Consider the following 24,369-nt stretch of genomic DNA (forward strand, 5'->3'; position numbering starts at 1 on the left):
AATCGGGATTACGATCGGGTTTGTTATGCACTAAATTAATGCTCCAAACGAGCTTCATCGTAAGAGAAAAGGGGAACCCGGTAGGGGAAGTGTACTGATAAAGCAGTACCCTCAGAATGCTTGTTTCATATTAATGATATGGAAGTACATGTATAAGGAATCAATGTTTAGTTTGTTGGGTATGCCAGGGACATCAACGATAGTTGGAAACATCGGATAATATATGCACAATGGTCTTCGTTATTACAATTAAATTAGCCGGTGTCCCTCCAGGGCTCCCGTATTGGACCCATGATAACCAAATAAGGAATTTTAAAAAAAATGACATAAAATGCCATTTTGTTCTAAAGTTATATTCTTTGTTTTTACATTTATTGATTTTATTGTATATTTAAACGACCATGTTTTTGTTTGTCAATTTCTAAAAATGTTGTAATTTCTATAAATAAAGATGATATGTATATGCACATTAATAGCTTTAGTGAAAAAATGTTTGTAAAATTAACGGGTTTTATCATAAGAACTAATTTAATATACATAGTGCTTGAAATATATTTCCGTATATATTCTAAGTGGAGATTTTCTAGTTACAGATATGTTAATATTTTTGCGTCTACTTCCCTAAATCAGTCATGTACATCCAAGTTTTATCAACAGAGAACGCTTTGGTTTCAATAACTGGGACATCGTAAAAAAAATTTGGTGTATATACTTTATCGTAAGGATGTGCTGGAATATCAATTGCTTTTTAGCGATACTTACATGGATGCTTAAAATGTATATGCATATGACATGAACCGCACCTAATCATCAAAGGTTGATTTTTAAACTATATAATATATTGTAGATGGCTTCCTGATTCAACAGAGCAGACCAGTTGGTTGATTGATAGGTCATTGAGATTGTCAAAACATTCTTGTTCCTAACCTTTTCTCCGTTTTTCTTTCCATTAATAAGTGTAGCCACGGATTCGGGTATAGGAATCTGTAAAGGGTAAGTATTTGTTTTGAATTTCCTTATTCATAAAATATTTTAAAGAATGCTTTAACATGCTCTGATTAAGTTACAAAGATATTATTCTTCATCTTTGATGATAAATAAAATGATAAACTAGCAAGACATGGGATCTTTTTGTTGGGTGCGCAGATTGCGTCTGATCCACTGAATCTCATATATTTACAAATGTAGATGTCTGGTGCATTGCAAAACATTATGTGGTAAACTTTACTGGGAAAAGTATCCATAAAGAATACTAAATGCTCAAAATTGCTTTTTATGCATAATTACACACTCATTTTCTACTTGAAAGTCTTCGAGGTCAATACTTGTAGAATTTCTGAGGAACTACAAAGTTGCACCTACATACTCCATGTTAACGACCATCCTCTATTCTATATTAAAAACGTTAAAGTTTTCCCGATGGATCTCTTGTACAACATTACTTCTGCCAAAAATTACATTTCTCTTTCTGTTACTGATCATTTTAAAATTTATTTCTTTTATATTTTACCCTGAATCACTCCATCCCCTGAATCTTTTCCTGTTTTGCTGGTCTCTTACTAAAGTCAGACCCCTTAAATTGTGTAACTCTCGTTTGTTCATCTGATCCTACTCTTCTTTTAAGATGAAATTCCAACAACAGTTCGTGGAAGAACTTCGGTATTGGTCATTAAACTTTTTTGTTTGTTTGTTTGTTGTTTGATGTCCCTTTCGAAAAAACATTCTACAACCTTACCCGATATTTTGAATTTTATACATATAACCTGAGATTTTTCGTGAAGCCATGCTTACCTCAGGATTTTAAGAGCACTTTCCAAGTATTTTAGAAGTCAAGCTTTCAATCTCTACAAATTTTATGTTTTGAAATATTCGTTTCACTGTTGTTATTATTTTGCATTATTTTTGTCACGAATGAAAGAGGAAAGGCCGACCGGGAAACATAAATATCTGACTGTCTTCGAAAGAAAATATAATCGAAGAAAACAAATAACGTTTCCTCTTTAATAAATATAACATAATATTCACAATATTTGCAGCTATAAACACCCTTTCATGTGTCTTTGTACATGTACGTTCATTTATGCTGTCAACCGTCGGCGATTCAAATATAATTCAAATGACAGTAATGGCATAACAAAATATTTTTTTTGATATTTTTGTTAATGTTTACATGTTTACATGTTTCTATTCAATTTCTGGAGTTAAATTACATCTCTCAATACATATATTACAAAACTTGTGTTCCACATTTGTTGTCAACTTTGCCTACAATGACGTCATAATATATCACTGATTTAGTCCAGTTAGAATATTCTGAATGCTTCCCTATTACCCCTGCGAGGAATCTTGCAAACACCTACTGCGACACGAGACCCCTGTCTTAGAAGTTGTGAATTTCGTTGTTTATAGACAAATAGTGCTATGAATTATGTTCGGTCGCGGGTTTGCTTTTGTTATCAATTTCAGTATCAAATTTATTATAAAGAAGCACTCAGGTAACACTGACTGAAATTTCAATACTTATATGTTATATTTTTGTATATCTCTATTGTCATTATTCTTTTGTTGATAGTTAAAAGGTATTTAATAGGAAATTGTAGCTTAAGTTACATGCACGTTTAATAGTCCTAGTTAAACTGATGTTTCTTTTACTGATTTACCTCCAGTGCACTTAGTTTACTTAATTCTTCTCTTTAATATCTTGATACTTATCTGTTATAACTTATTTATTATCTATATATTTCTCTTTGTTGTTCACCTGATACTTAATAGTTATTACTTAATTCTTAGTAATATCTACCTGTGTTCGTCAATTTTCGATCAACCCTCTTATTAGGCTTCAGATTTCGAATAATGTGATTCTGAATGATTGTATATTGTTTAACGTCCCACTCGAGAATTTTTCACTCATATGGAGACGTAATAAGCCATCTAAAAGGTGGTGGCTGTTCTGTATTAATTAAGTTATGGAAATACTTCTCTAAGAACTGATAGTGTATGGATAGTCACGATTTGATTGTGAAAACAAATTAAAGTTTTATTGTTTCTCGAAATAAAGTAAGATATCTTTCATCAATTACATGTATATGAATACGAGGGGTTATCAAAACGTTCGTGGACTGAGTCTATAAAGTTAGTACTATGTTGTCTGAGCTTATAAAATTTATAAGGAACATAAAACAACAAAAAATAAACAAATGTTAAAAATTTTATCATGATACGTTCATTATCAAAAGATGCCCTTACCTTGGGCCTTTATACCAAAGATAACAAAAAACTTCTATTTAATTATTTATATTTATTTGGCGATATAGGCCACGGCTGCATTAAAACAAATAAGGGAGCCCAGCATCAATTCTTGCCTTGGTGGCGTCCCCACAAATAAAACAAGCATAATGGAGAGCCCTGGGAACAGATGCTCGCCTGCTTGGACAATAATTGCAAAATTCAATCAATTGTGCACCAAGTCATATTATTAAGAATCAAGGTTAGGCACTACTGGTGAGCCAAATATCCGCCACGAGCCTATGCTTTGAGCATTGGCTGCGCCACCAGTAGGGTCAGACGGCAGGGGGAAAAAAGGGGGGATTGAAATTTTTAAAATTGGTGATTGCATAACTCATGTTTATGTCCTCAAATATTGTAATTTATGACAATAATCAATATTTGTTAAAATAAAATGACCAGAAAAATAAGAAACTGTGTCAATACAAATACATAGACTCTCAACAGTCTATGAGCAAGAGCAAAAATAGACTTGGTGCATGACAATACAAATAAATAGACCCTCAATAGTCTATTGACAGTAAATAAAATAGTTACCATGACTAAAATCTTATTCATGGCGCAGCCATGGCCCAATTTTCCCAACTCTTGGGGACACGTGAACTGAGTTATTAATCAAAAACACTTGCAAAGCCTGTTGCAACCTATACAAAAACAAGTTATTACCCATCTCAGAAAGGTGAACCTTATCTTTAGAAAACATGCCTGTGTTGATCCTATGTAACTCTGGGTACCTGATGTACTTCCCCCAGACCTTAACAAGTGAGTAGCCACATGGCTATTTACTCTGACTCTTATTCTCTCCATAGCAGACTGGTTGATTCCCCCCCTCCAATGAAGACTTGGCAGTATTTGTGACCATATAAGCAAAGTTGATGGTAGCAATTTTTCTAATTTTTGTAATATTTCTTTTAATCTGAAACGTAGATCAGCTGACTTACCCCCACTATACCATGGAATGTTATTTCCCCCGCAATGAATAACTAACATGTGAGGAGCATTTTCTACCTTGAGTAAAGTTCTAATTTTGGGTAAGATGTCCTCCACCTTCATACCCCCTATGCCTTGCCAGGATATGGTAGCATTGTGCCGGTCTAATTCTAAGTTGGTGCCAAATACTGATTTTCTGGCATAATAAAATGCATGTTTAACAATGGAGGACCCAATGATCCATATTCTCTTTACACCTACAAAGATTTGACAACAGAAAAAATTAGCGAGTTATGAACATATTAATTCCTTATGTACTTGTACAGACACTGAGATTTCCATCTGCCCTTACTAGCAATGTCTTTTTCACTGGCCCCATTAGCCCAGACAGTTGAGGCTGCGCCTATGCGGAAGGAGTGAGTTTTATAAGTTTGCTTGCTTAACCCCAATTTGTCTAAGGCCATATTGAAAACAGCTGACACCTGATACCTTGTCACTGGACTACCTGAGATGTGGCAAAAAAATGCTGAAGGGATGCTAGGTCTTAGTTGCATAAATGATAAAACTAAGCGCACTGGGCATACTGCCTGTAAAGTGGCTGTTAGTGAAATTGTTGCCCCCCTCCCCTCTTGATCAGTTTTGGGGTGTTTAAGGACAATGAGGATTTTATTGGTCTGTTTGTGATAGGTTACATCCCCGGCTTGAATAGCATGACCAGGGTCATGCACTGAATTTTGAACCAGCTCCCCCATTCTGAAATAACCAAAAAAGGCTGTTGAGAATATGGTTGAGAACAGCATCGTTTCATAATGAGATTTGCATATTGTGGGCAGTAACTTAAGGATGCTGGACAAAATTGTTAAAGTGACCGGTTTACGTTCATCAACCTGGACATTTTTTCTGCCCAGCCCTACCAGGGTTTTTCTGAGTAAGAATGATTGTGTTGGATCAGAAAGGTTGTGAAGTTTACAAAAATAAGATATCCCAGAAATGTACGACTTAACCGTGTTTGGGGAATACTGCTTATACGATAGGTAGGAGACAAAATCGACTAATTGATTGTAATGGGGAGGCCACTCTTCTGTGTCAAAATATTGCTTGCGAAAATCATTGAATACATTTAATGCAGTGTTATACAACTTCTTTGTACTGTCAGAGATGGAATAGCTTAAGAGCTCATGAGCTCTATGTCGCAGATCACTTGCCGAAATGACCAGGGTATTAATGTTGGGTGATCCTCTGCCTCTGGGAAGCTGGCTCGGAAACGTGACCATTGCTGTCGAGAGATAGAATCTGCTTTGATATTATGCAGGCCTATGATATGAGTTGCCTTAAACTGGATGTTATGCACTAACCCCTGAAGAACTAACTTTCTGAGCAAACGCATGACCCTTTTTGATTTTGATGTCTTAGAATTAAGAATTGATACCAGAGCCTGGTTGTCAGTGTGAAGAATAACTTTTTTGCCAGCCAATTTTTCCCCCCAGATTTCGAAAGCCATAGCTATTGGTACTAATTCTAAAAATGTAATGTCTTTAATGATCTCTAGCCCTTTCCACTGTGATGGCCATTGCATGAATGCCAATTGCTTACCTAAAATAGCACCACAACCTAACTCAATGTTCCCTGCACTATCAGTAAACAACTCCATGTCAAAATCATTTGACCAATCTACAGTTCTGTAAGAATTGACTCCGTTGAAACATTCTAAGAACAGTAGCCAAGTTTTAATATCTGCCCTCATTTCTAAATTGACCCTGCATTTGTGATGTGGCTCTGACAGCCCACAAGTAGCATCATAAAGCCTTCTAACAAAAGCCCTACCAGCTGGGATAGCCCTTATACAAAAATTCAGTAGCCCTGTAAGAGCCTGAAGCTCTTTCAATGTAACCTTCTTTTTGGATAATATATACGTTAACTGGTCCTTAAGCTGTCCCAATTTGTCTGATGGTATGCGAATTGTCATTTCTCGAGTGTTAATTTCTAGCCCCAAAAAAATCAAAATATTTGTAGGCCCCACAGTTTTTTCGTGCGCTAAGGGGATGCCCAGCTCATGACAAATGGAACTAAAAACCGACATAAGCCGAGCACAATCTTGGCTACCATCCCTACCTGCTACCAAGAAATCATCTAAATAATGAACCACATTGTTGCTTTTGGCCTGCTTTTTAAGTACCCATTCTAAAAAGGTAGAAAACTTCTCAAACTTGGAACAGCTTACAGAACATCCAAATGGCAAGCACTTATCTACAAATATCATACCCTGAATTTTAAAACCTAATAATTCATAATCTGCTCTGTGAATTGGCAATAACCTAAATGCATTTTTTATGTCTAATTTAGCAATTTGTGCTCCTGAACCTAATTTTGCAAGCATGTCTAATGCATCGTCAAATGACGAGTATTTAACTGAGCAATGTTCCTTACTAATAAAATCATTGACGCTAGACCCTGTAGGGTAAGACAAGTGATGAATCAATCTGTAAGAACCCCCCTTTTTTGTACCATGCCCACTGGAGACAGCCTAAGGTTCGGTAGAGGGGGCTGATCGAATGGACCTGCAACTCTGCCCAACATGATTTCATTAATGACCAACTGAATAGCCTCATACTGTAACCCAGACATGGATTTGAGATTATTACAGTCAGTGGCCACTCGAGGCCCTTCATAACACAACATAAAACCATATGTAAAACCCTGCAAAAGTTCTAAGGCTACCAAGCCAAGTGGGTAATTGGCTAATAAATCGCCTAATCTCGGTACGTTAATCGGGCTTGCTGCAATATTACTGAGGTCTAGCTGATTGGGTATAAGGTGCTTTAATAGCTGAACTTGGTGCCGCGGGTCTCCTGGGTAGCTGAGGCCGCCATGTTGCTTGCAGACCAGTTGACCTAAAATTCAAACTAGAGCCTGAGGATGTCTTATGTTTAATGTAGGGATGGTTTTGTGAACATATCATACATTCGTGCTTGTATTGACATACAAGTTTATTACATATGCCCTTGTAATTGAATTCATAACACTTTTGAAGGGGGGCCTGATGTGAGGAAGTCTGGGTGCTAGGGGGATTGTACATATACAAGAGCCATAGCTCCTGATCGACAACAGCAAATGAGAGAGATGGGTTAGCCTCCTTCTTCAGTCTGAACTGGATGTCGTAATCACGCCACCCGAGAGTCTTAACTCTATTTGCCCCTGACCTAATAGTATGAATATATTTGAATAACTGAGCTCTGCTCTCGGGATGGGCTGAGGTATATATCAATGCGTAAATGAGGAAGGCATCTGTCCATACTTGTATGTCATTGATTACCTTTGCTTTAGATTTGGGGGCCAGGGTGAGGCTTCCCTCTTTCATAGAAAAATATCTGGTCTCATCGTTTGGATCGGCCCCATATGAATTTTCAACCAACAAGCCCAAATTTATGTACCCGCCATTAACAATTTTAAGTTTTAATTTATTTGATACTTTATGGCCTAAATCATTGTCGTAGCTTGTCGTTAATGCAAGATAATTGTCATTTATCAAAACGGGTTCTGTACCTTGACTCTGTTCCCGTGTGGCCATAGGGGTTTCCAGTGGCTCTATGGGCATTGGGGGGTTTGTCCCACTCTGCTTGCTTAGGATGTTTGCTACAGCTTCTGACACCTGCTGCAACTGCTCATTAGATAAGCTAAAGGACGGCTGTCCCATGCTTCCACTGGTTTCAGTTTGACTATCTCCTTGACTGGTCTGGGCGCCATCGTTGCGCTTGGCGCGCCTTCTTGGTAATGGCGTCGAATCACGCTTTCTTTTTGGCATTGTCGTTGACTTGGGGTGCTCGTTATGAAATACACACACACAAATAAAAATTAATATTAAACTCTGACTAAAAAAAAATGAACAAAACACAAAAACAAAAAACAGTCAATTATGGTAACAATTAGAGGAATTTGTGCCAATGTATCTAAGGCCACGTGTAGCTATGCGAACGGAGGCCAAAATAAATTGAAGAAAAATATGTGAAAAAATTCTACCAATGACCGTGTTCAAATATTTCACAGAGAGCGAACACAATCTACAATGCTTAGCAAGACAATAAAGAAATTTCGCCAAAGGCGGCTTAGCACGTGGGAAAGAGAACCCGAGTGCTGAAAACACGTCTTACCTCGTTGAAATTTTGAAGAAACTTGATTTTTTGCGCTCGACGTCACAGGTTTTAGTGCATGGGTTTGGCTAATACCCCGAAAACCCTGAAAACGGGATGGCGCTAATACAAGGCCAGGACCAGAAGGATACCTCCTTATACCGAAATAATAAAAAGCTCGATGGCACTTTGATAAACGGATTTAACCTTGAGTGGTTAAATCGCATTATTTCCCAAATTATTATAAAATATAAACGACATTATATGATCACCAGGCGCCGTCGCCGTTTAGTTTCATGACGTCCGACAACGTCATTATTTTTCAACATCCACTTCTTCTACAAATATACCTCGTACACTTTAGTTATTTTGATGAGATTCCCTAGAGCTGAGTAGGAACTTCAACCCATCTTGTTTATATGACTTTACAATCTCATTATATATTAACAGCGGCTTTCAATGCATATATTATTGCAAATGGATTGATACATTGGGAGGTATCCTACTTGATTGTGCTAGCATATTCTGTTTTTGGAATTCAATATGGCTAAAACACATTATCAACGTCATTATTTGACGTGGTTGATTTTTCAACCCTTGACATACATGTATTAATCGACATTAACTGTGCATCCCTTTTCTTTTTTTAAAAAACAAGTAGTCAGCTGGATGCATATTATTTCTCCGTAGGCAGTTTAAAAATTCTTAGGTGTATACCAGTTTTTCCAGGGGCTAAACTTTATGTAATGTTGGAAAAGGAACCCCCCTTTTGACGTTATTTTAGGCAAAATTTGTTTGGATGCTTCGTTTAAAATTTACGATAAAATTTTATAGAACTTCCAGAATGAGGTAAAAATTTGATATTTTATGGAACAACAGTGTCCCAACAGATACCTGAATTAACGGGATTTTTGATGTCAAATGTTCATATCAAAATAGTTTTTGTTAGATGCACTAAGGTAGATAAAAAAAACGTCGTTTTCGAAGTTGCGCCGCGTGGACATACATGTACCATTGTTACCTAAAGTTTTAATGTTATGGCGCTAGTCTACGAACGTTTTGATAGCCCCTCGTACTTTGATTCACAGGAAAGATGGCATTTGTTGTGATGGGTACTATGAAGAAAACGGAACATGTAAAGGTAATCAAAATAAAGGAAAGAATGTATTCACATCAGAAATGATAATCAAACTTCACAACTCATTTACAATACAATAATTACAGTTTCTTTGTAATTTCAACAGTTTGTCCAGGAGGATTACACGGAAAAAATTGCACACGAAAGTGCCCCGAAAACTCATACGGAGAATTATGTCGTGGAAAATGTAAATGCACCACTGAGGAAACATGTGATTCTACTAAAGGATGTATGTTGTATCGAGTTTTTTAAATTAATCTATCATGATTCTTTTCATAGAAAGTTTCATTTATAAACCTTTGAAGTATAGTTCGAGCTTCTTTATGAAAATTCTATATTTGACTTAGGTGTTCTAAGAGGAGTATGCACTGGTTCTGACGGGTAAGAAATCTTTAAATGTTGGCATTTGTATTAAATTCTGAATTATCTATTCAAATTATACATCATTCAGAAGTATAATGCAATGACGGTTTACATGTATGTTTCTGACTAAAAACTTCACATTGTAATTTAGTCCATCTAATTTCAGAGAATTCAAATGCTGTTACAATTACTATCAACGCGTTAAAGAAAAATGCACAGGTGTGTTTTACATTAATAAATGTTTTTATATCCCTTAGTTTTCCTGCCAAACGGTTGAGTTTGTTTTTTGTTAAAAGCAGTCAAAAACAAAGAACATCATGTAGAAGTGAAATATGTCATTTATTAAAGTAAATGACGATGTGGAAGACGTAAAACACAGTTAACAAAATGGGGTCAGAGAAAGGGGACTCAAATATAGAGTTTTACACATCTCAGGTAAAATAATGCACAATCTGACCCCCAGCACCATAGTTACATTGTACCATGATGCACATAGACAGAAAGAACCAGACTAGAATAAAATTCAAACCCTGTAATCATTCACAAGGTACTATATACATGGATTTTAAAGTTGATCCCATTTTAAACATCATAAGGTTCAAAGACATGTAAAAAATGCTCCAAACTGCTGCCTGCCATAAAAAACGGTGGATAAAAGAAAATAACAAGCAACAAAAATTATAACGAACACAACTATGCTTCCCTCGCTGCCAAGGAAAAACCATAAATAAAAAACAACACTGATTTATGTTGAAAAGAATCATATGGAAACCTGAAAGTCCGCAGCAATATTGCGAGGATAACAAAAGGAATGGCGGACTCATTCTCACAAACCTAATATATGAAATTGCCTTTTATTACAATGTATAAAAAATTTTCTTGATTGGTTAGAGCGTGCGCTAGAGAATGGATACTAAAAATCTCATTAACCCATTCGAACACATCAAAAAAGGGGGGAAAACATAACATCAAAAGTGTCCATCTAAAACAAATAACAAGCATAATTGGTGGCAGACGGGGTGACTATTAGGTTCGAAAAATTCAGCAGTTTAATAAACGTTACTTTCTCTTTTGGTAAACAGATCAATAATAACCACGTGATGGATAAAAGCTTTGCTAATTGGGTGAACCCATGTTTAGTTATAGGAAAAGGGTGAGAATATATATAGTTCAATAAAATGAACAGTATAGCTACTTTATATAAAATTAGGTATACACTGTTTTCAACAAATTTTTGTGAACGTTTTGTGAAAATATCTCGTATGTGCTCCCAAAGCGCTTAACAGTATCTTGAGCCTTTGCACACTTTCCAACAAAAAGTGTATATCTATACATGCAGTCTCTCAAGTGTGCTGCAAATAAAAATCGTTTGTGTAAATATGTATTTAGAAAAAGCTATCATAATGTCCATTGTCTCTATCTAAGTACAACACATTATAATTTTTAAGAAATTGTCATTGAAGTCTTTGCTACAAAATTTTCTGACCAAAATGAAGGGTCCACTATATATGTACGAGCCACAAAGGTCTAAATATATCATAATTTTCTCAGGTCATCACCATTTTGGTCAAACCTTGAAGTAGAACTGGTTTCCTAGAGGACCAGAAATGAAGATTTTTCTGATTAATACAGGCATGTAGTATCGTTTTTAAAAAGAAAAGGTCAAGAATCCTATCCGGCAGGAGAACTGGTGAAGGAAGGCTCCAACTTACGTTCACAATTGGAATTTTATTTATACAATATCAATTAATCAATTTTAATATGCTACAACAAAAAAAGGTACAAACAAGATAATTAAATTTTAAATAGTGTTTTCATCTCATTCTCCTTAAATATACTAGATACATGTATTTGTCACGAGCAAGTAACAAATTTACTGCGAAATAGTCAGCCTTCAATTTACATTTTCTATTGTAAAAGTTTATGTGTAAAAGCCCCCCTCTATTGCCTGTTTTAATTAGCAAAACCGCTCAAAGTGTTTTGTCACTATGCATACCAAACCTGAGCTGATGTTCAGAAAGGTATAAATGTATTTTCATTTTTATTTTTTTTTATCATGACCAAGAAAGTCCTGTCCTAAATATTGGCATCTAGACCGTTAATTGTAATTATTCGTAGATGGTTTGTTGTAAATCATAATCATACAAAAATTACCTGTTAAATTTCAATGGCCAGAAAGGAAGATTTTCAAATATGTTTATGATGTATACTGTAAAACGAGAATACTGTAAAACGAGAAATTTTGGCGCATACGTATTTTAGCGCAAACGCCATTGGGAATACATTGGCGCAAATAAATTTTAGCGCTTGCACTTGTCATTAAAATATATAAATGTGATATTATTCTTTTACTCCACGCTCGTATTTGACTTTTTGGTGCGTCAAGCAGGGAAACACAATAGCACTCCCGTATACACATGTATAAGTAAACAACCGCACAATAAATTTTAGCGTATATACGTAAACAACCGCACAATAAATTTTAGCGTTCAGGGGCTCTTGCGCCAAAGACGCTAAAATTAGTAGTACGCCAATACTGTAAAACGAGAATATTTGGCGCACTACTAATTTTAGCGCCTTTGGGGCAAGAACCCCTGAACGCTAAAATTTATTGTGCGCTAACGGAATTCTAAATATTATTTTTTTTGTGTATGTTCAAAGCTTTCACATGAGTACATGTAAACCGGAACGCGCAATTACGTAATGTCGAAGGGTCGTTGGATTTTATAAACACACTAGCACTGCACATGGTAGGATCAATCGAGAAAATTCTGCCAAATCATAATTTATTTAATTAACAGATTAAACTATTGTCATACGTTACCCGATACTTATCGTTAGCACCTTCAAAGTTGGCTTCTAGGCGTTTCAATCATCTTTCGCCTTGAGGTAAACAATGCAAACAAGCATGGCGATTAAGCTTGCAGACAATGCCTGATTATGATTACCGTTTATCCAAGTAACTTTCCTTCGATGCATGCATTGTTTTCATATGAATAAAATGCGTAAATACTTCATTTCTTTTATTAAAAAAAAATTAAATAAATCTAAACATTGTGCCACGTCTATGTGATTGCAACATCACGGTAAAGTTGACGGTTGTTTACTTATATACGAGAGTGCTATTGTGTTTCCCTGCTTGACTAACCAAGAAGTCAAATACGAGCGTGGATTAAAAAATAATATCACATTTATATATTTTAATGACAAGAGCAAGCGCTAAAATTTATTTGCGCCAATGTATTCCCAATGGCGTTTGCGCTAAAATACGTATGCGCCAAAATTTCTCGTTTTACAGTAATTATATTATATGTATATGATATATAAAATTTATATATCATATACATATAATATAATTACTGTAAAGCGTATATTGTACTCAAGCAATTAAAACCGGGCTTTCAGTACTTTGATTTGTAACTTAGAATGCTAATTTATTAATCTTTTAGATTTTCTTTACAGATTCCACTTGAATTTACATTTTTGTAACTTACACGTAGAATGTTTTTTTAAGAATTATTTTGCATTCCTTGCTATCCAATTCAGGAGAATATTTCAATCCACTTCTTGTTACCAGCTGTTAGTAATTGCTGTTAAGAATGTCATATTTTTTGGGGCATTTTGATTGAAGTTAAGATAACAATTAGACACATTAAGATAATTTTCTGATTTGAATTTTATCAAAATTGCTCGTCTTTATCCAAGATTAAATTGCATGGATTTAGCTAAAATATTTTTTAAAAAGTTATCTTATCTTTATTTCTGGACAAATATTGCAAAAACATTCATAACGATTAAAATTACCATCATCTCCAATAATATCTTTAATATACATGTACATGTATCTACAATAATTGTCAAAATTTTTTCGTCTGTAAAAGGTCCTCCCTCCTATATGGATATAAGGTTTAAAAACAATGCAATGTCTTCAGAAACATTAGAATCAGTACAAATTGTATTCAAATCAACCCACAACTTGGCCGCATTAATCCCATTTTTTTAAAAAAGCTTTCATAAGTTAAGTAATGTATTCAATTCCAAGGGATGCATGTATTCATGATTGGGATAAAATTAACCCACCTTTAATTTGTAAAAACCAAATGTCTTATCCATAAAGAAGCATTGATTTAATTTAAATTTATCATTTTCAGTCCTCAATCGTCATTTTTTTTTAAATAATGACATCTTTCATAACTATATGAGGTGAATTATTTCATAAAAGTGAGTCATTTTACTACCATATTATGTTTACTAGTTAGAAAGTTATAACAGTACTTTATTTCCAAACCAACATTGTATTTTGCTGTACAGTTATTAATTCGTTTTTTTTATCGATTGTTGATACTTATATGTATACATTTTAGAAACTAAAGATGATTCTCTTTAAATATCATTCATTTAACATTTACAGTCTGTTTCCCTGGTACTTATGGCTTTAACTGCAGTGAACTATGTCCAAATGGAACATATGGCTATCGATGCAGAGAGATATGCAATTGTAGCCCAGGTATTACCCGTGACAAACAATTCGGTTGTATTGATCAAGGTAAGTGTTTTTAGAAATACATTCAAATCGATTACTTGGTAATAAGACCCATTCTCGACATCAAGACCATTGAAGAGCAAAGATAAATCTTTTCAGGACATAGAAACTCGGGTTTTTATGTCTCAGCTAAATTATAAAAAAAAACACTCCTTCATGGCACCTGATCCCAACTCTGATGATTTGGAGGTCCGTGTTAACTCTGTTCATATTTTGTACAGTTTATGGACTTTTGATTTTGAATACTGTTCCTAATTGTAATAAATGGAATTTGTGCAGTTGTGTTGACACAACCTTTATCTCTTTTTCTAACCTTACATGTATCGAAGCTATCTTTTATCCCATCGGAATACATACATGTAGACCTTGCCGTACATGTATTTTGTTTGCTACATTTTTAGAGAGAATAAGAGTAGACTTGAGCTAAAAAATGTTATTTTTTCAATTAATGTTGTAAAGAAAGTTTCATTTGGTAAGATGTAATTGTCAGATGACATTTTCTAAAGAAAAAAATCTTTCTTAATAAATGTGTAAAGCATGTAACTTTACGAGAGCCCGAGCCTTCACGTAGTATTTTAGAACCAAATATTGTTAAAATGTTAACCTATAAAACCAAAATAATTTTTAAGAAACCTACAATCTTGCTCTTTTGTAGTATGACGTGAGGCCGCATAAATGATAATAAAAAAACTCTTTTGAAACGTCACATTTCATTTTTTATAACCTTAGTTTAAAAAAAAAGTTGAATTAGAGGCTACTCAGTTTTCCTGGGCATCTGACCTCACAGTCTGCAAAGGCAAACATGCATGCTAATATCTTACTACAGACTATGGGTTAGTAAATGTACAAAAATAAAAATACTTTATGAATATTCTAAGTGTAAATATTTTGTATATGCAAGCCACACTTCCCTGTCTGATGAAATGCTTACATGTATTTCATGTAAAGCGTCAAAAATATGGATTTTGAATGTTTATCACTTGTTCTTGGATACATTACTCGGTCATCATTATTACAGTGTATTATGCCTCTCCGCTAAGTGTATGTTTAGACCATTACTGATTTAATTTTTTAAACTCAAAGGTTTATAACAATGCCCTGAATTGGGATATTCTATTCCCATCAAATTACAATGGTTTTCAACTTCCTTTAGTGTCTATGAAATTTACACCCGGCTGAAAATTATTTTACATAATTAGAAATAAATAAAGTAAATGTATTTCAATAATTTCAATTTGTTTGAATTAATATTTTGTGTCTGACGTCGTTTAACCATACTACATGTACATGTAAATCATTTAATTTCTATAAAATACTTGATTCTGATTGGTTAAAAAATTCTTTTGATAACTGCATCAATAAAATCTAGAGTTCGTTTGCACTAAGCAGCCGGAACTACTTTAATTGGCTGTCTTTACATGTATATTTCCCGCTTCCAGGTTATTTATTGAAGGAATAATTAAATACTTTTACTTTAATAAATATTTTCCTGAATTCCGAAACCTGTCCGTTACGTTCCTGACTTATTTTCTACTTTCGTTTCGTTTTGAATTATCCCCCTTTGCTAAACGAATCAAATCGTCTGCATAACAACAATACAGTTTTGGGAAAGAAGAAAAGAAATCGACATACTTTTGTTAAATGTTCGGCTTTGAGATATCTGGTATGAACAACAGAATTCTGAAGAAATGTTTTTTTTTATGCTAAAAGCGGGTAAAACCGTTAGGGCCAAATCTGTTCAATCTTGGGAAGCCAATGATCGAGAAAAACGACACTGCCTGAACGAGACGGAATTCTTTTTTTTTTTATCTTAAACAGTCGGAAGCAGACTCTTTCAGGCTTTACAGCATTGACAGGTTATGATACTTATTTATATGTTCGGTTTGAAATTCAGATGAAAAGATGTGCAAATGAAATCCAAAATTTCTGTGACCTAACGTAAGAAGTGTTAGGATATTTGAATAGCTTCCCCTGACATTTACGAACTTAGATAACTTACCGGGGAAAATATACCCATTGGGATAACACAACAGGTAGGTTTTTTGGTGTTTTAGATATAAATTATTTCAGAGAATGTTGGTAATGACACGACAATATTTGAGAACGTTTCTTCGTTTGAACCCTTTTGAATTTCAGCAACGTTAACGTTCTTATGATGAATTCGTGCGCACTGTTTTTGATGCGTCAATTTAATAGAAAAGTGAAAGAAAGTTTCATTTTATTAATTTAAAATCATAATTAAATGATAAGAAATGATTGTAATATTTTTTTTCTTTGATCGATGTATCAAAAAAAAATTTGAACGGAAAACTTTTTCATCAATGCGCTACGCGCATTGATGAAGTTTTCCGTCCAAACTTTTCTTTGATACATCCATCAAAGGAAAAAATATTACATTCATTTCTTAAATCATAATTGTATGATTGGACGATGATCCGTGTGGATAGCCGACGAAGCTTTTCCTGTCCATTTTTGTAAAATAGTTTTTGTGGTTTTTGCTGTAGAATCTCACTGCCTATTTAGTATCGATATTAATTCTATCAGAATTATTTGCAATAAGTATGATATTCTTCAAGCTTCATTCGTTTTTATAAAGAAAATGATCATTTTAATCAGAACACTCTATTTCAAAGACTGTAGCATTTTAAACCTGGTCCGTGCGCACTATCGGCGACCTTGAATAAAAAAAAATAATAAAACCCGCATTTTTCTGAAATGTGGATTTTCATTACTAAAATTTATGTTCCTTAGTTCTCCTGCCAAACGACTGAGCTTGTTTTTTGATAAACAGGCAAAAACAAATAACATCATGCTGAAGTGAAATATGTCATTTATTAAAGTAAATGACGGAAAAGTAAAACACAGTTAACAAAATGGGGGTCAGAAAAAGGAGGACTCAAATATAGAGTATTACACATCTTAGTCAAAATATTACACAATCTGACCCCCAGCACCATAATGACATTGTAACATGATGTACATAAGCAAAAGGGGGGTCAACCAGACTAGAATAATAATTCAAACCCTGTAATCTTTCACAAGGTACAATATACATGCATATTAAGTTGACCCCCTTATAAACATCATAAGTTTAGAAGACATATACAAAATGCTATAAACTGCTGCCTGTCATCAAAAAAGGTGGGAAAACAAAATAACAAACAGTCACAATCTAATCAGAGATTGGATCTACCCACCCAAAGGCGTCTTGGCAGGAGACGCAAAATTCTTTAACAGGATGATTAATACATAAGCATTTAAACACCTTAAAAAAAAAGACATATACTCAGTTCAAAAGACAATAAAATAGTTATTGTGAACAAGAAAAAGAAATATCCAATAGGACTGAGTGAAAAAATTACTAAGGACAAACCATGAAATAATTTTAAAAAGTATACAAAACACCTGTCTGTAGTAAATATTAACCATACAGCAAAATGGGAATTTATAATCATGAACACTGACCTTGTCAACTGCAGACAACTTCTGACCAGTCAACAAAGTTGTTAAACTTACAACATTCTGCATCAAAATGTGCCTCTTGACTGCAGACAACTTCTGACCAGTCAACAAAGGTGTCAAACATACACCATGCTGCAGTCAACAAAGTTCTTTAACTTACACCATTCTGCATCAAAATGTGCCTCTTGACTGCAGACAACTTCTGACCAGTCAACAAAGGTATCAAACAAACACCATGCAGCATTAAAGTGCCTCTTAACTGCAGGCAACTTTTGTTCAGTCAACAAAGTTGCTAAACATACACCATGCTGCATAAAAATATGCCTCGTGACTGCAGACAGTTAACTTCTGAAGCAGTCAACAAAGGTGTCAAACATACACCATGCTGCATAAAATGTCTCTCATGACTGCAGACAACTTCTGACCAGTCAACCGAGATGTCAAACTTACATCATGTTGCATAAAATGTTCCTCTTAACTGCAGACAACTTCTGACCACTCGAGAGGAAAAACAGATTACCAAACAGAGGGTTTGAATTTGTGAGGATATGTATAAGGAACCAACAGACAACTTCTGGCTTGGTCCATGCTACACAAGGTGTTTTCAGCCTATTGCATAATTTAAATTTATGAATATTGTATCCTATCCCAGCTGGTCTTTTCTTATGGTTAAAGGTTTTGTAAACACTTTTCAGACACCTGGTAATATGTTATTTCCTGGATAGAATGAACACCAAACTTTGAATTACAATTACTTATTTCTAATATAGAGAGACATTGCTAGTTTTCTCTAAAACATGCAAAATGAAATAGATCTGCTTGAAAGAAAGGAAAAGCTGTAATGTAGCTAATAATCGGAATCTGACAATTTAGATAATGTCATACATATGGTATAACGCTTATCTGACATACTATTGGTAACTGATGTCAGCAAGAGACATTTCAAATAAATTAATAAATATTGTGTATATTTAAAGTAATGAAACTGCCTCAACACGTATGGCCCAGTGCTCAGTGACATATAACATACACAAAGTGGTATAAATTCCTTAACACGTATGGTCCCGTGTTTAGACAATCTCCCATTTACAACATGTGACCCACTAAACACGTATGGTCCCGTGTTTAGTGAAACATTCCATGCAAAATGTACTTTCTAAACCCGTATGGTCCCGTGTTTAGTGAAACATTTCATATACAAGATGATCTAACTATTCAAACACATATGGTCCTGTGTTTAGCCAATATCTATTACAACATGATGTAACCTACTAAACATGTATATGGTCCTGTGTTTAGTAAAACATTTCATGTACAAAACATGTACTTTCTAAACATGTATGGTCCCGTGTGAGAAATATTCCATATACAACATGACGCAACTACTTAATACATACGGTCCAGTGTTAACTGAGATATTCCATATACCAAGTGATGCAACTTTCTTAACATGTATGGCCCCATGTTTAGTGAAACAACATTGCATACAACAATCGTATGCGTAAGCTTAAATGCATCATCAATAGAAATTGCGGGATTAATAAGCATGTATTTTATCCTGCATGACAGTAAATCCTCATTTGGATACCATTATGCTACAGTAATTTGCATTTGTCAAAGGCATGGTCCCGCTCGACGACTACTGAGCTCTACAGAGATTGATTATAGAGATGATTCATGAACTGTGTTCACCCTTTGTTTCATATATTGTAGAACAACTATTATAGGAGATATGATTTCAACAAAATGTGTATCTTTTAAAGGGCCTGTAATTTTACCATTTTCTTTTTCCATCTAAAAAATTATATATATTAATGATCCTAGGATCACCCTAAGTCTTCTTTGATTTCTAGAAAGTTATATTTTAGGTAGTTTAGTACCATCTGACATAAAACTTGTAAAGATGCCTCTGACATGACTTTCAGTTTACTAGATCTTGATCAAAGCTTTCATATATTCAAATGAGTCCCTTTATCCTGAATGAGGTTAGTTTTTAGATTAAAGTTTTTTTTTTTTTTAGTTTTTACCACAATATTTAAAATGCATCGGTCAATTGAGTTAAAGTGATTGGAATTTAAAATTTTGGGCCCTGCTGCATATTTATAACCCCTGTTTCAGAAGAATTGACAAAAGTTTGTTTCATGTACTGAAAAAGGACATGAAGTGTATAAAAATCATTATTTCAAAATTAGGATATATATTTTTTACAGAAACTATTGAATTAAGTGAAAAACCATTTGATCATGATATTATCTTACTCAATGGACTTGTTGATAGAGCAGTCCCCAGAAACATGAACCAATACACCACCCAAACTTAAAGTGGCTGTTGCCAGAATACTTTGCTATGTTGAGGCAATGTCCTTGGTAATGGGCACTTGTTTGTCCACTGTTGTGTTGTCTGTGCATGCATATCTGATTCCTGACTGTTGTTTCCACATGGCCTATATAGCTTCTGCAAGTGTTACCCAGTGTGGATAGTGTCTGTTTCTAATTTGGTGGGATGGGTAACTCTGGAAAAATAAAAGTGTAAACTACTATCCAGTATATGATATTCATTTTTTTTTAAATAAAGTGCTCTGATCTAAATCAATATTTTAAGCCATGTTCTATACAACTGAACAATCAGAACATGCAAGATAAATTCTTAGAGACTGACATAATTATTTTACTTTGGGTATTGCACAACTGCAATACATCAAAAGGGAATAACAGGTTATGTAAATTCCAACATGAGAATATGACTACAATATATGCAGCATAAATTATTCTCATTATAACATTATATTTCCAAGAAAGAGAGCACACATGCATTATTATACATTTTAAATATATATTTAAATATGTATTGCAAATAAATTGCTAACTTATAAATTATAAACTTGTGCATGTGATTGATTCTGGAGAACATGATAATGCCAAATATGCATGTTATTCAAAACACACTTCTGCACACTTTATTTTAGATACCTTTGGTTCTGGATTCACTCAGAAAAAGTGCATATAGTCATGCCTGAGACAACCAAAAACATTTGTCTATAGACCAGCACAAGTCAACAAATTACATGTGTATATGGTCCTACACAAGTCAACAGAAATGTATGTCATTATGCAGGTCCATGCAGGTCCTGCAAGACTTATAAATACATCGCATGTGCATATGGTCCTGCACAAATCAAGAAAACATGAGTGCATATGGTCCTGCACGTCAGCAAAACAGATCACATTTGTATATGGTCCTACACAATCAACAAAAATGTAATTATGTCATTATGTACTACCATGCAGGTCTTGCACAAATCAACAAACACAAGTGCATTATTGTGCATATGGTCCTGCACAATCCAATAAAATACATGTGTATATGGTCCTACACAAATCAACAAACACAAGTGCATTACTGTGCATATGGTCCTGCACAATCCAATAAAATACATGTGTATATGGTCCTACACAAGTCAACAAACACAAGTGCATCTGGTCCTGCACATTTTTGCCCTGCACAGTTCAACAAAATTCATGTGTATATGGTCTTACACAAGTCACAAAAATATGTGTGTATAGGGACCTGAATGAGTCAACAACTTGCATACATGTGCATATATTGTCCTGCACAAGACAGCAAAAACAAAATACATGTGCATATGGTCCTGCACAAGTGATTAAGTCAACAAAATTCATGTGCATATGGTTGTGTACAAGTCAACAAAACAAAATGTTTGTGAATTTGGCATAATTATGTATGGTTCTGCATGAGTCGACAAAATACATGTGATTAGAATATAATTCTGCACAGATCAACAAAATGCATGTGCATATAATCTTTCATGAGTCAAAAGGTAATACATGTGCACATTGTCTTGTACAAGTCAACAAAATACACATGCATATCGTTCTGCACATGTCCACAAAATATGCGTATATGTTCCTACAAGAGTCAACCAAATAAATGTGTATGTGTCAGTGAAATAAATGTGAATATGGTCCTTCACAATCATAAAATACAACATAACGTGTAAATCAGTGGTGGGTTTGCATGGTAAACATAAGTAGTGTATGTGGACCTCACTTCTACACTAATTCTCAGTAAAAGGTCACCTCAAACTATGGTGTGCACCCTTAGCAATAATACTATATCAGCATTAGATTATGTTAATGATTCTACATATATACAAGCTGTGCCTATGACCTGCAATGTTTATGTGATAAATGTGTATGTGGTCCCACGTACACTATGTCTTGATTCAACAATTGAAAATTGGAATCATACATAATAAGATTTGTGTACCCATATAATGGCAATATTTTACCAACATCACATAGGCAAACTAGCTCCAAACAAAATTTTTGGCTCCGTGAACAACATATAAGTAAACTTGAGTAAGATCCTTCATTGTTCAAACTCTTAAAAGGAAAAGCAGGATTTGTTACCAAGTATGATACCTCTATTGGTAAAAATATTGCAAAATTATTTAAGGAACCAAAAAACTTGAGCCTTTAATTATGAGCTAGCTAACTTAATTTTAATGGATAACACATTACTTCATCAGAAGTACTATACTATACTGGCCTGTTTTATACTGGGAATGCAGGAGTGTCAAGTGAATACTACATCAGCATTAATGGATATCTCATAACTTGTAAAAAGGTAACACTCGTCACTGCTGAGCTGTTTATATTCGCTCATCAATATCTGGTTTGTGTAGATGATTCTGACATTCAATTCCTTGAAGAAGCGAAAGGTTTCCACTGTAACAAACAGGTTCTTATTCCCCGGCCAAGGTGAATGTAAGAAGCAAAACTGTCTTGTGATATTTTGGATGGACAGTTAGGAAAAATGATGTTATCACATAGATGCACATTTTCAAAGCTCAGCAAATTGCAAATCACCGTAAATAGGCAAAAGTTCCTAAAGGAATGAAGTTTCCGGTGTGATTGATAAAATCTCCAGGCTTGATCATGGTGTTAGGATTAACGATGTAGGTGAATCACTGACGGCCAGTTGCAAAAACCTCCCAGGAACAAGTCTATACACAGTCAGGTTGAATATTATTGTTTACAGCAAAGAACTTCAGCGAAAGGTCCCTATGTTTACAGCTGACATATTACATGTAAGAGTTTTCGGGATCTCGAGCCCGACACTATTTACTACATATTTTACACCACTGTATATACACTGACACTGTTTATCGATCGTTAACCAAATTTACTTCAATTTACCATATTATTCCCCAGACGACTCGTAGTAATAGAATATCCATGTAAAATCACATGTAAATTATTTTGGTCGTCCTGAGTTGTGAACTCCTCAGCATGCTTAATGCCCGGATGTAAACTTTACAAGGCCGATTTCGTAACAAAAACTCACTTTACAGACGTTTTTCTGTAAATAACAAGCAGATCACATCATCCGAAATCTTCAAAATGGTATCACAACAAAAGCTGTAGGATTTTCTGTGGGAAATATGGTATAAATTCGAAAAATTCAGCAGTTCAATAAAGCATGCTTTCTCTTTTGGTAAACGGGTCAATAATGATCACGTGATGGATAAGAGCTTTGCTGATTGGTTGAACCCATATTTAGATGTAGGAAAAGGGGTAAAATTAGTTCAATAAAAAGAACCGAATAGCTGCTTAGTATAAAGCTATGTACAATACAGACACTGTTATATAATAACATAATAAAACAAGAACATGTCACATGCAATAATTACTATTTTAGGTATGCAATAAGTATATCTTGAACCATTCATTTAAACAAAAATGCCATCGCCTACTTTTGGGATTACCCTCGTTCCTGTTTAAATATAAACATTTTAATAGTCATATGCTTCCAACGTTTAAATTCAATTTTCAAATGCTTGTTGGCATTTTGTTTTATAAATATTTGTGTTGACTTCTTTTATTTTCAGAATCATCGGAACCGTATAAAAGATATCAATTTGAAATTTTGATTTACACCCTCACTCCAGTTATTTCAGCAATCATATTCTGCCTGATGATATTCTTTGTGGAGAAATATATTAAACAATAGTAAATGCATTTTCTTTTGTGAAATGATAATTACTGAATTGTTAATATGTATATTGCATTTTAATTTATTATTTATATTTATTCTATTTGCAATGCTAATTATACCTGATAAGAGTTGTTGCAGAGATGCATACATGTAACAAAGATTCGGGCAAAAACATTTGTACGAGTATCAAAGGCATCGGTCAAATGAATGAATGAATTGATTATATTGAAGACATTTATTAGATACATGTATACGTATCTCTATTCCTATTATGACTTAATATCACTCAATTTTGGAATACAGGTTTAGGCGGAGAAAAACATCTACAAAGAACTTTGTTGGTAAAATTCCTGATAACTTTCAGCCATTTTTACGAGGATTTTAATTTGAAATATTTGTATTTTTCAAACTATAGAGCTAATAATCCAATCTTACAATTTTAATGTGTTTTTCGGTTTTTTTTTTGTGTTTTAAAAGATATTCCTCCGTATGACATAAGTAAA

General features: G+C 34.3%; 2 protein-coding genes across 2 annotated transcripts; one reads left to right on the forward strand and one right to left on the reverse strand.

Moving 5' to 3' along the window:
* Positions 1–892: 892 nt before the first annotated feature.
* LOC134243819 (cell death abnormality protein 1-like) lies at positions 893–24,132 on the forward strand (the record flags this gene model as incomplete). The annotated part of the gene is made up of 7 exons (XM_062726046.1): positions 893–993; positions 9,431–9,483; positions 9,587–9,709; positions 9,828–9,861; positions 10,010–10,062; positions 14,255–14,389; positions 23,760–24,132. Coding segments are annotated over 7 exons (621 nt in total), but the record flags the coding sequence as incomplete, so codon positions are not given.
* LOC134243814 (uncharacterized) lies at positions 7,001–8,017 on the reverse strand. The gene has a single exon (XM_062726042.1). The coding sequence runs from the start codon at positions 8,015–8,017 to the stop codon at positions 7,001–7,003; it is 1,017 nt and encodes a 338-aa protein (XP_062582026.1).
* Positions 24,133–24,369: the final 237 nt, after the last annotated feature.

This window comes from Saccostrea cucullata, unplaced genomic scaffold (assembly GCF_032062105.1).
Source record: "Saccostrea cucullata isolate Sc308-1 unplaced genomic scaffold, CSIRO_AGI_Scuc_v1 ctg3403, whole genome shotgun sequence".
Lineage (NCBI taxonomy): Eukaryota > Metazoa > Mollusca > Bivalvia > Ostreida > Ostreidae > Saccostrea > Saccostrea cuccullata.

What these genes read in the sequence shown, in the direction of transcription:
- LOC134243814 (XM_062726042.1), bottom strand. Translation starts at nt 8,017, where the DNA reads ATGCCAAAAAGAAAGCGTGATTCGACGCCATTACCAAGAAGGCGCGCC.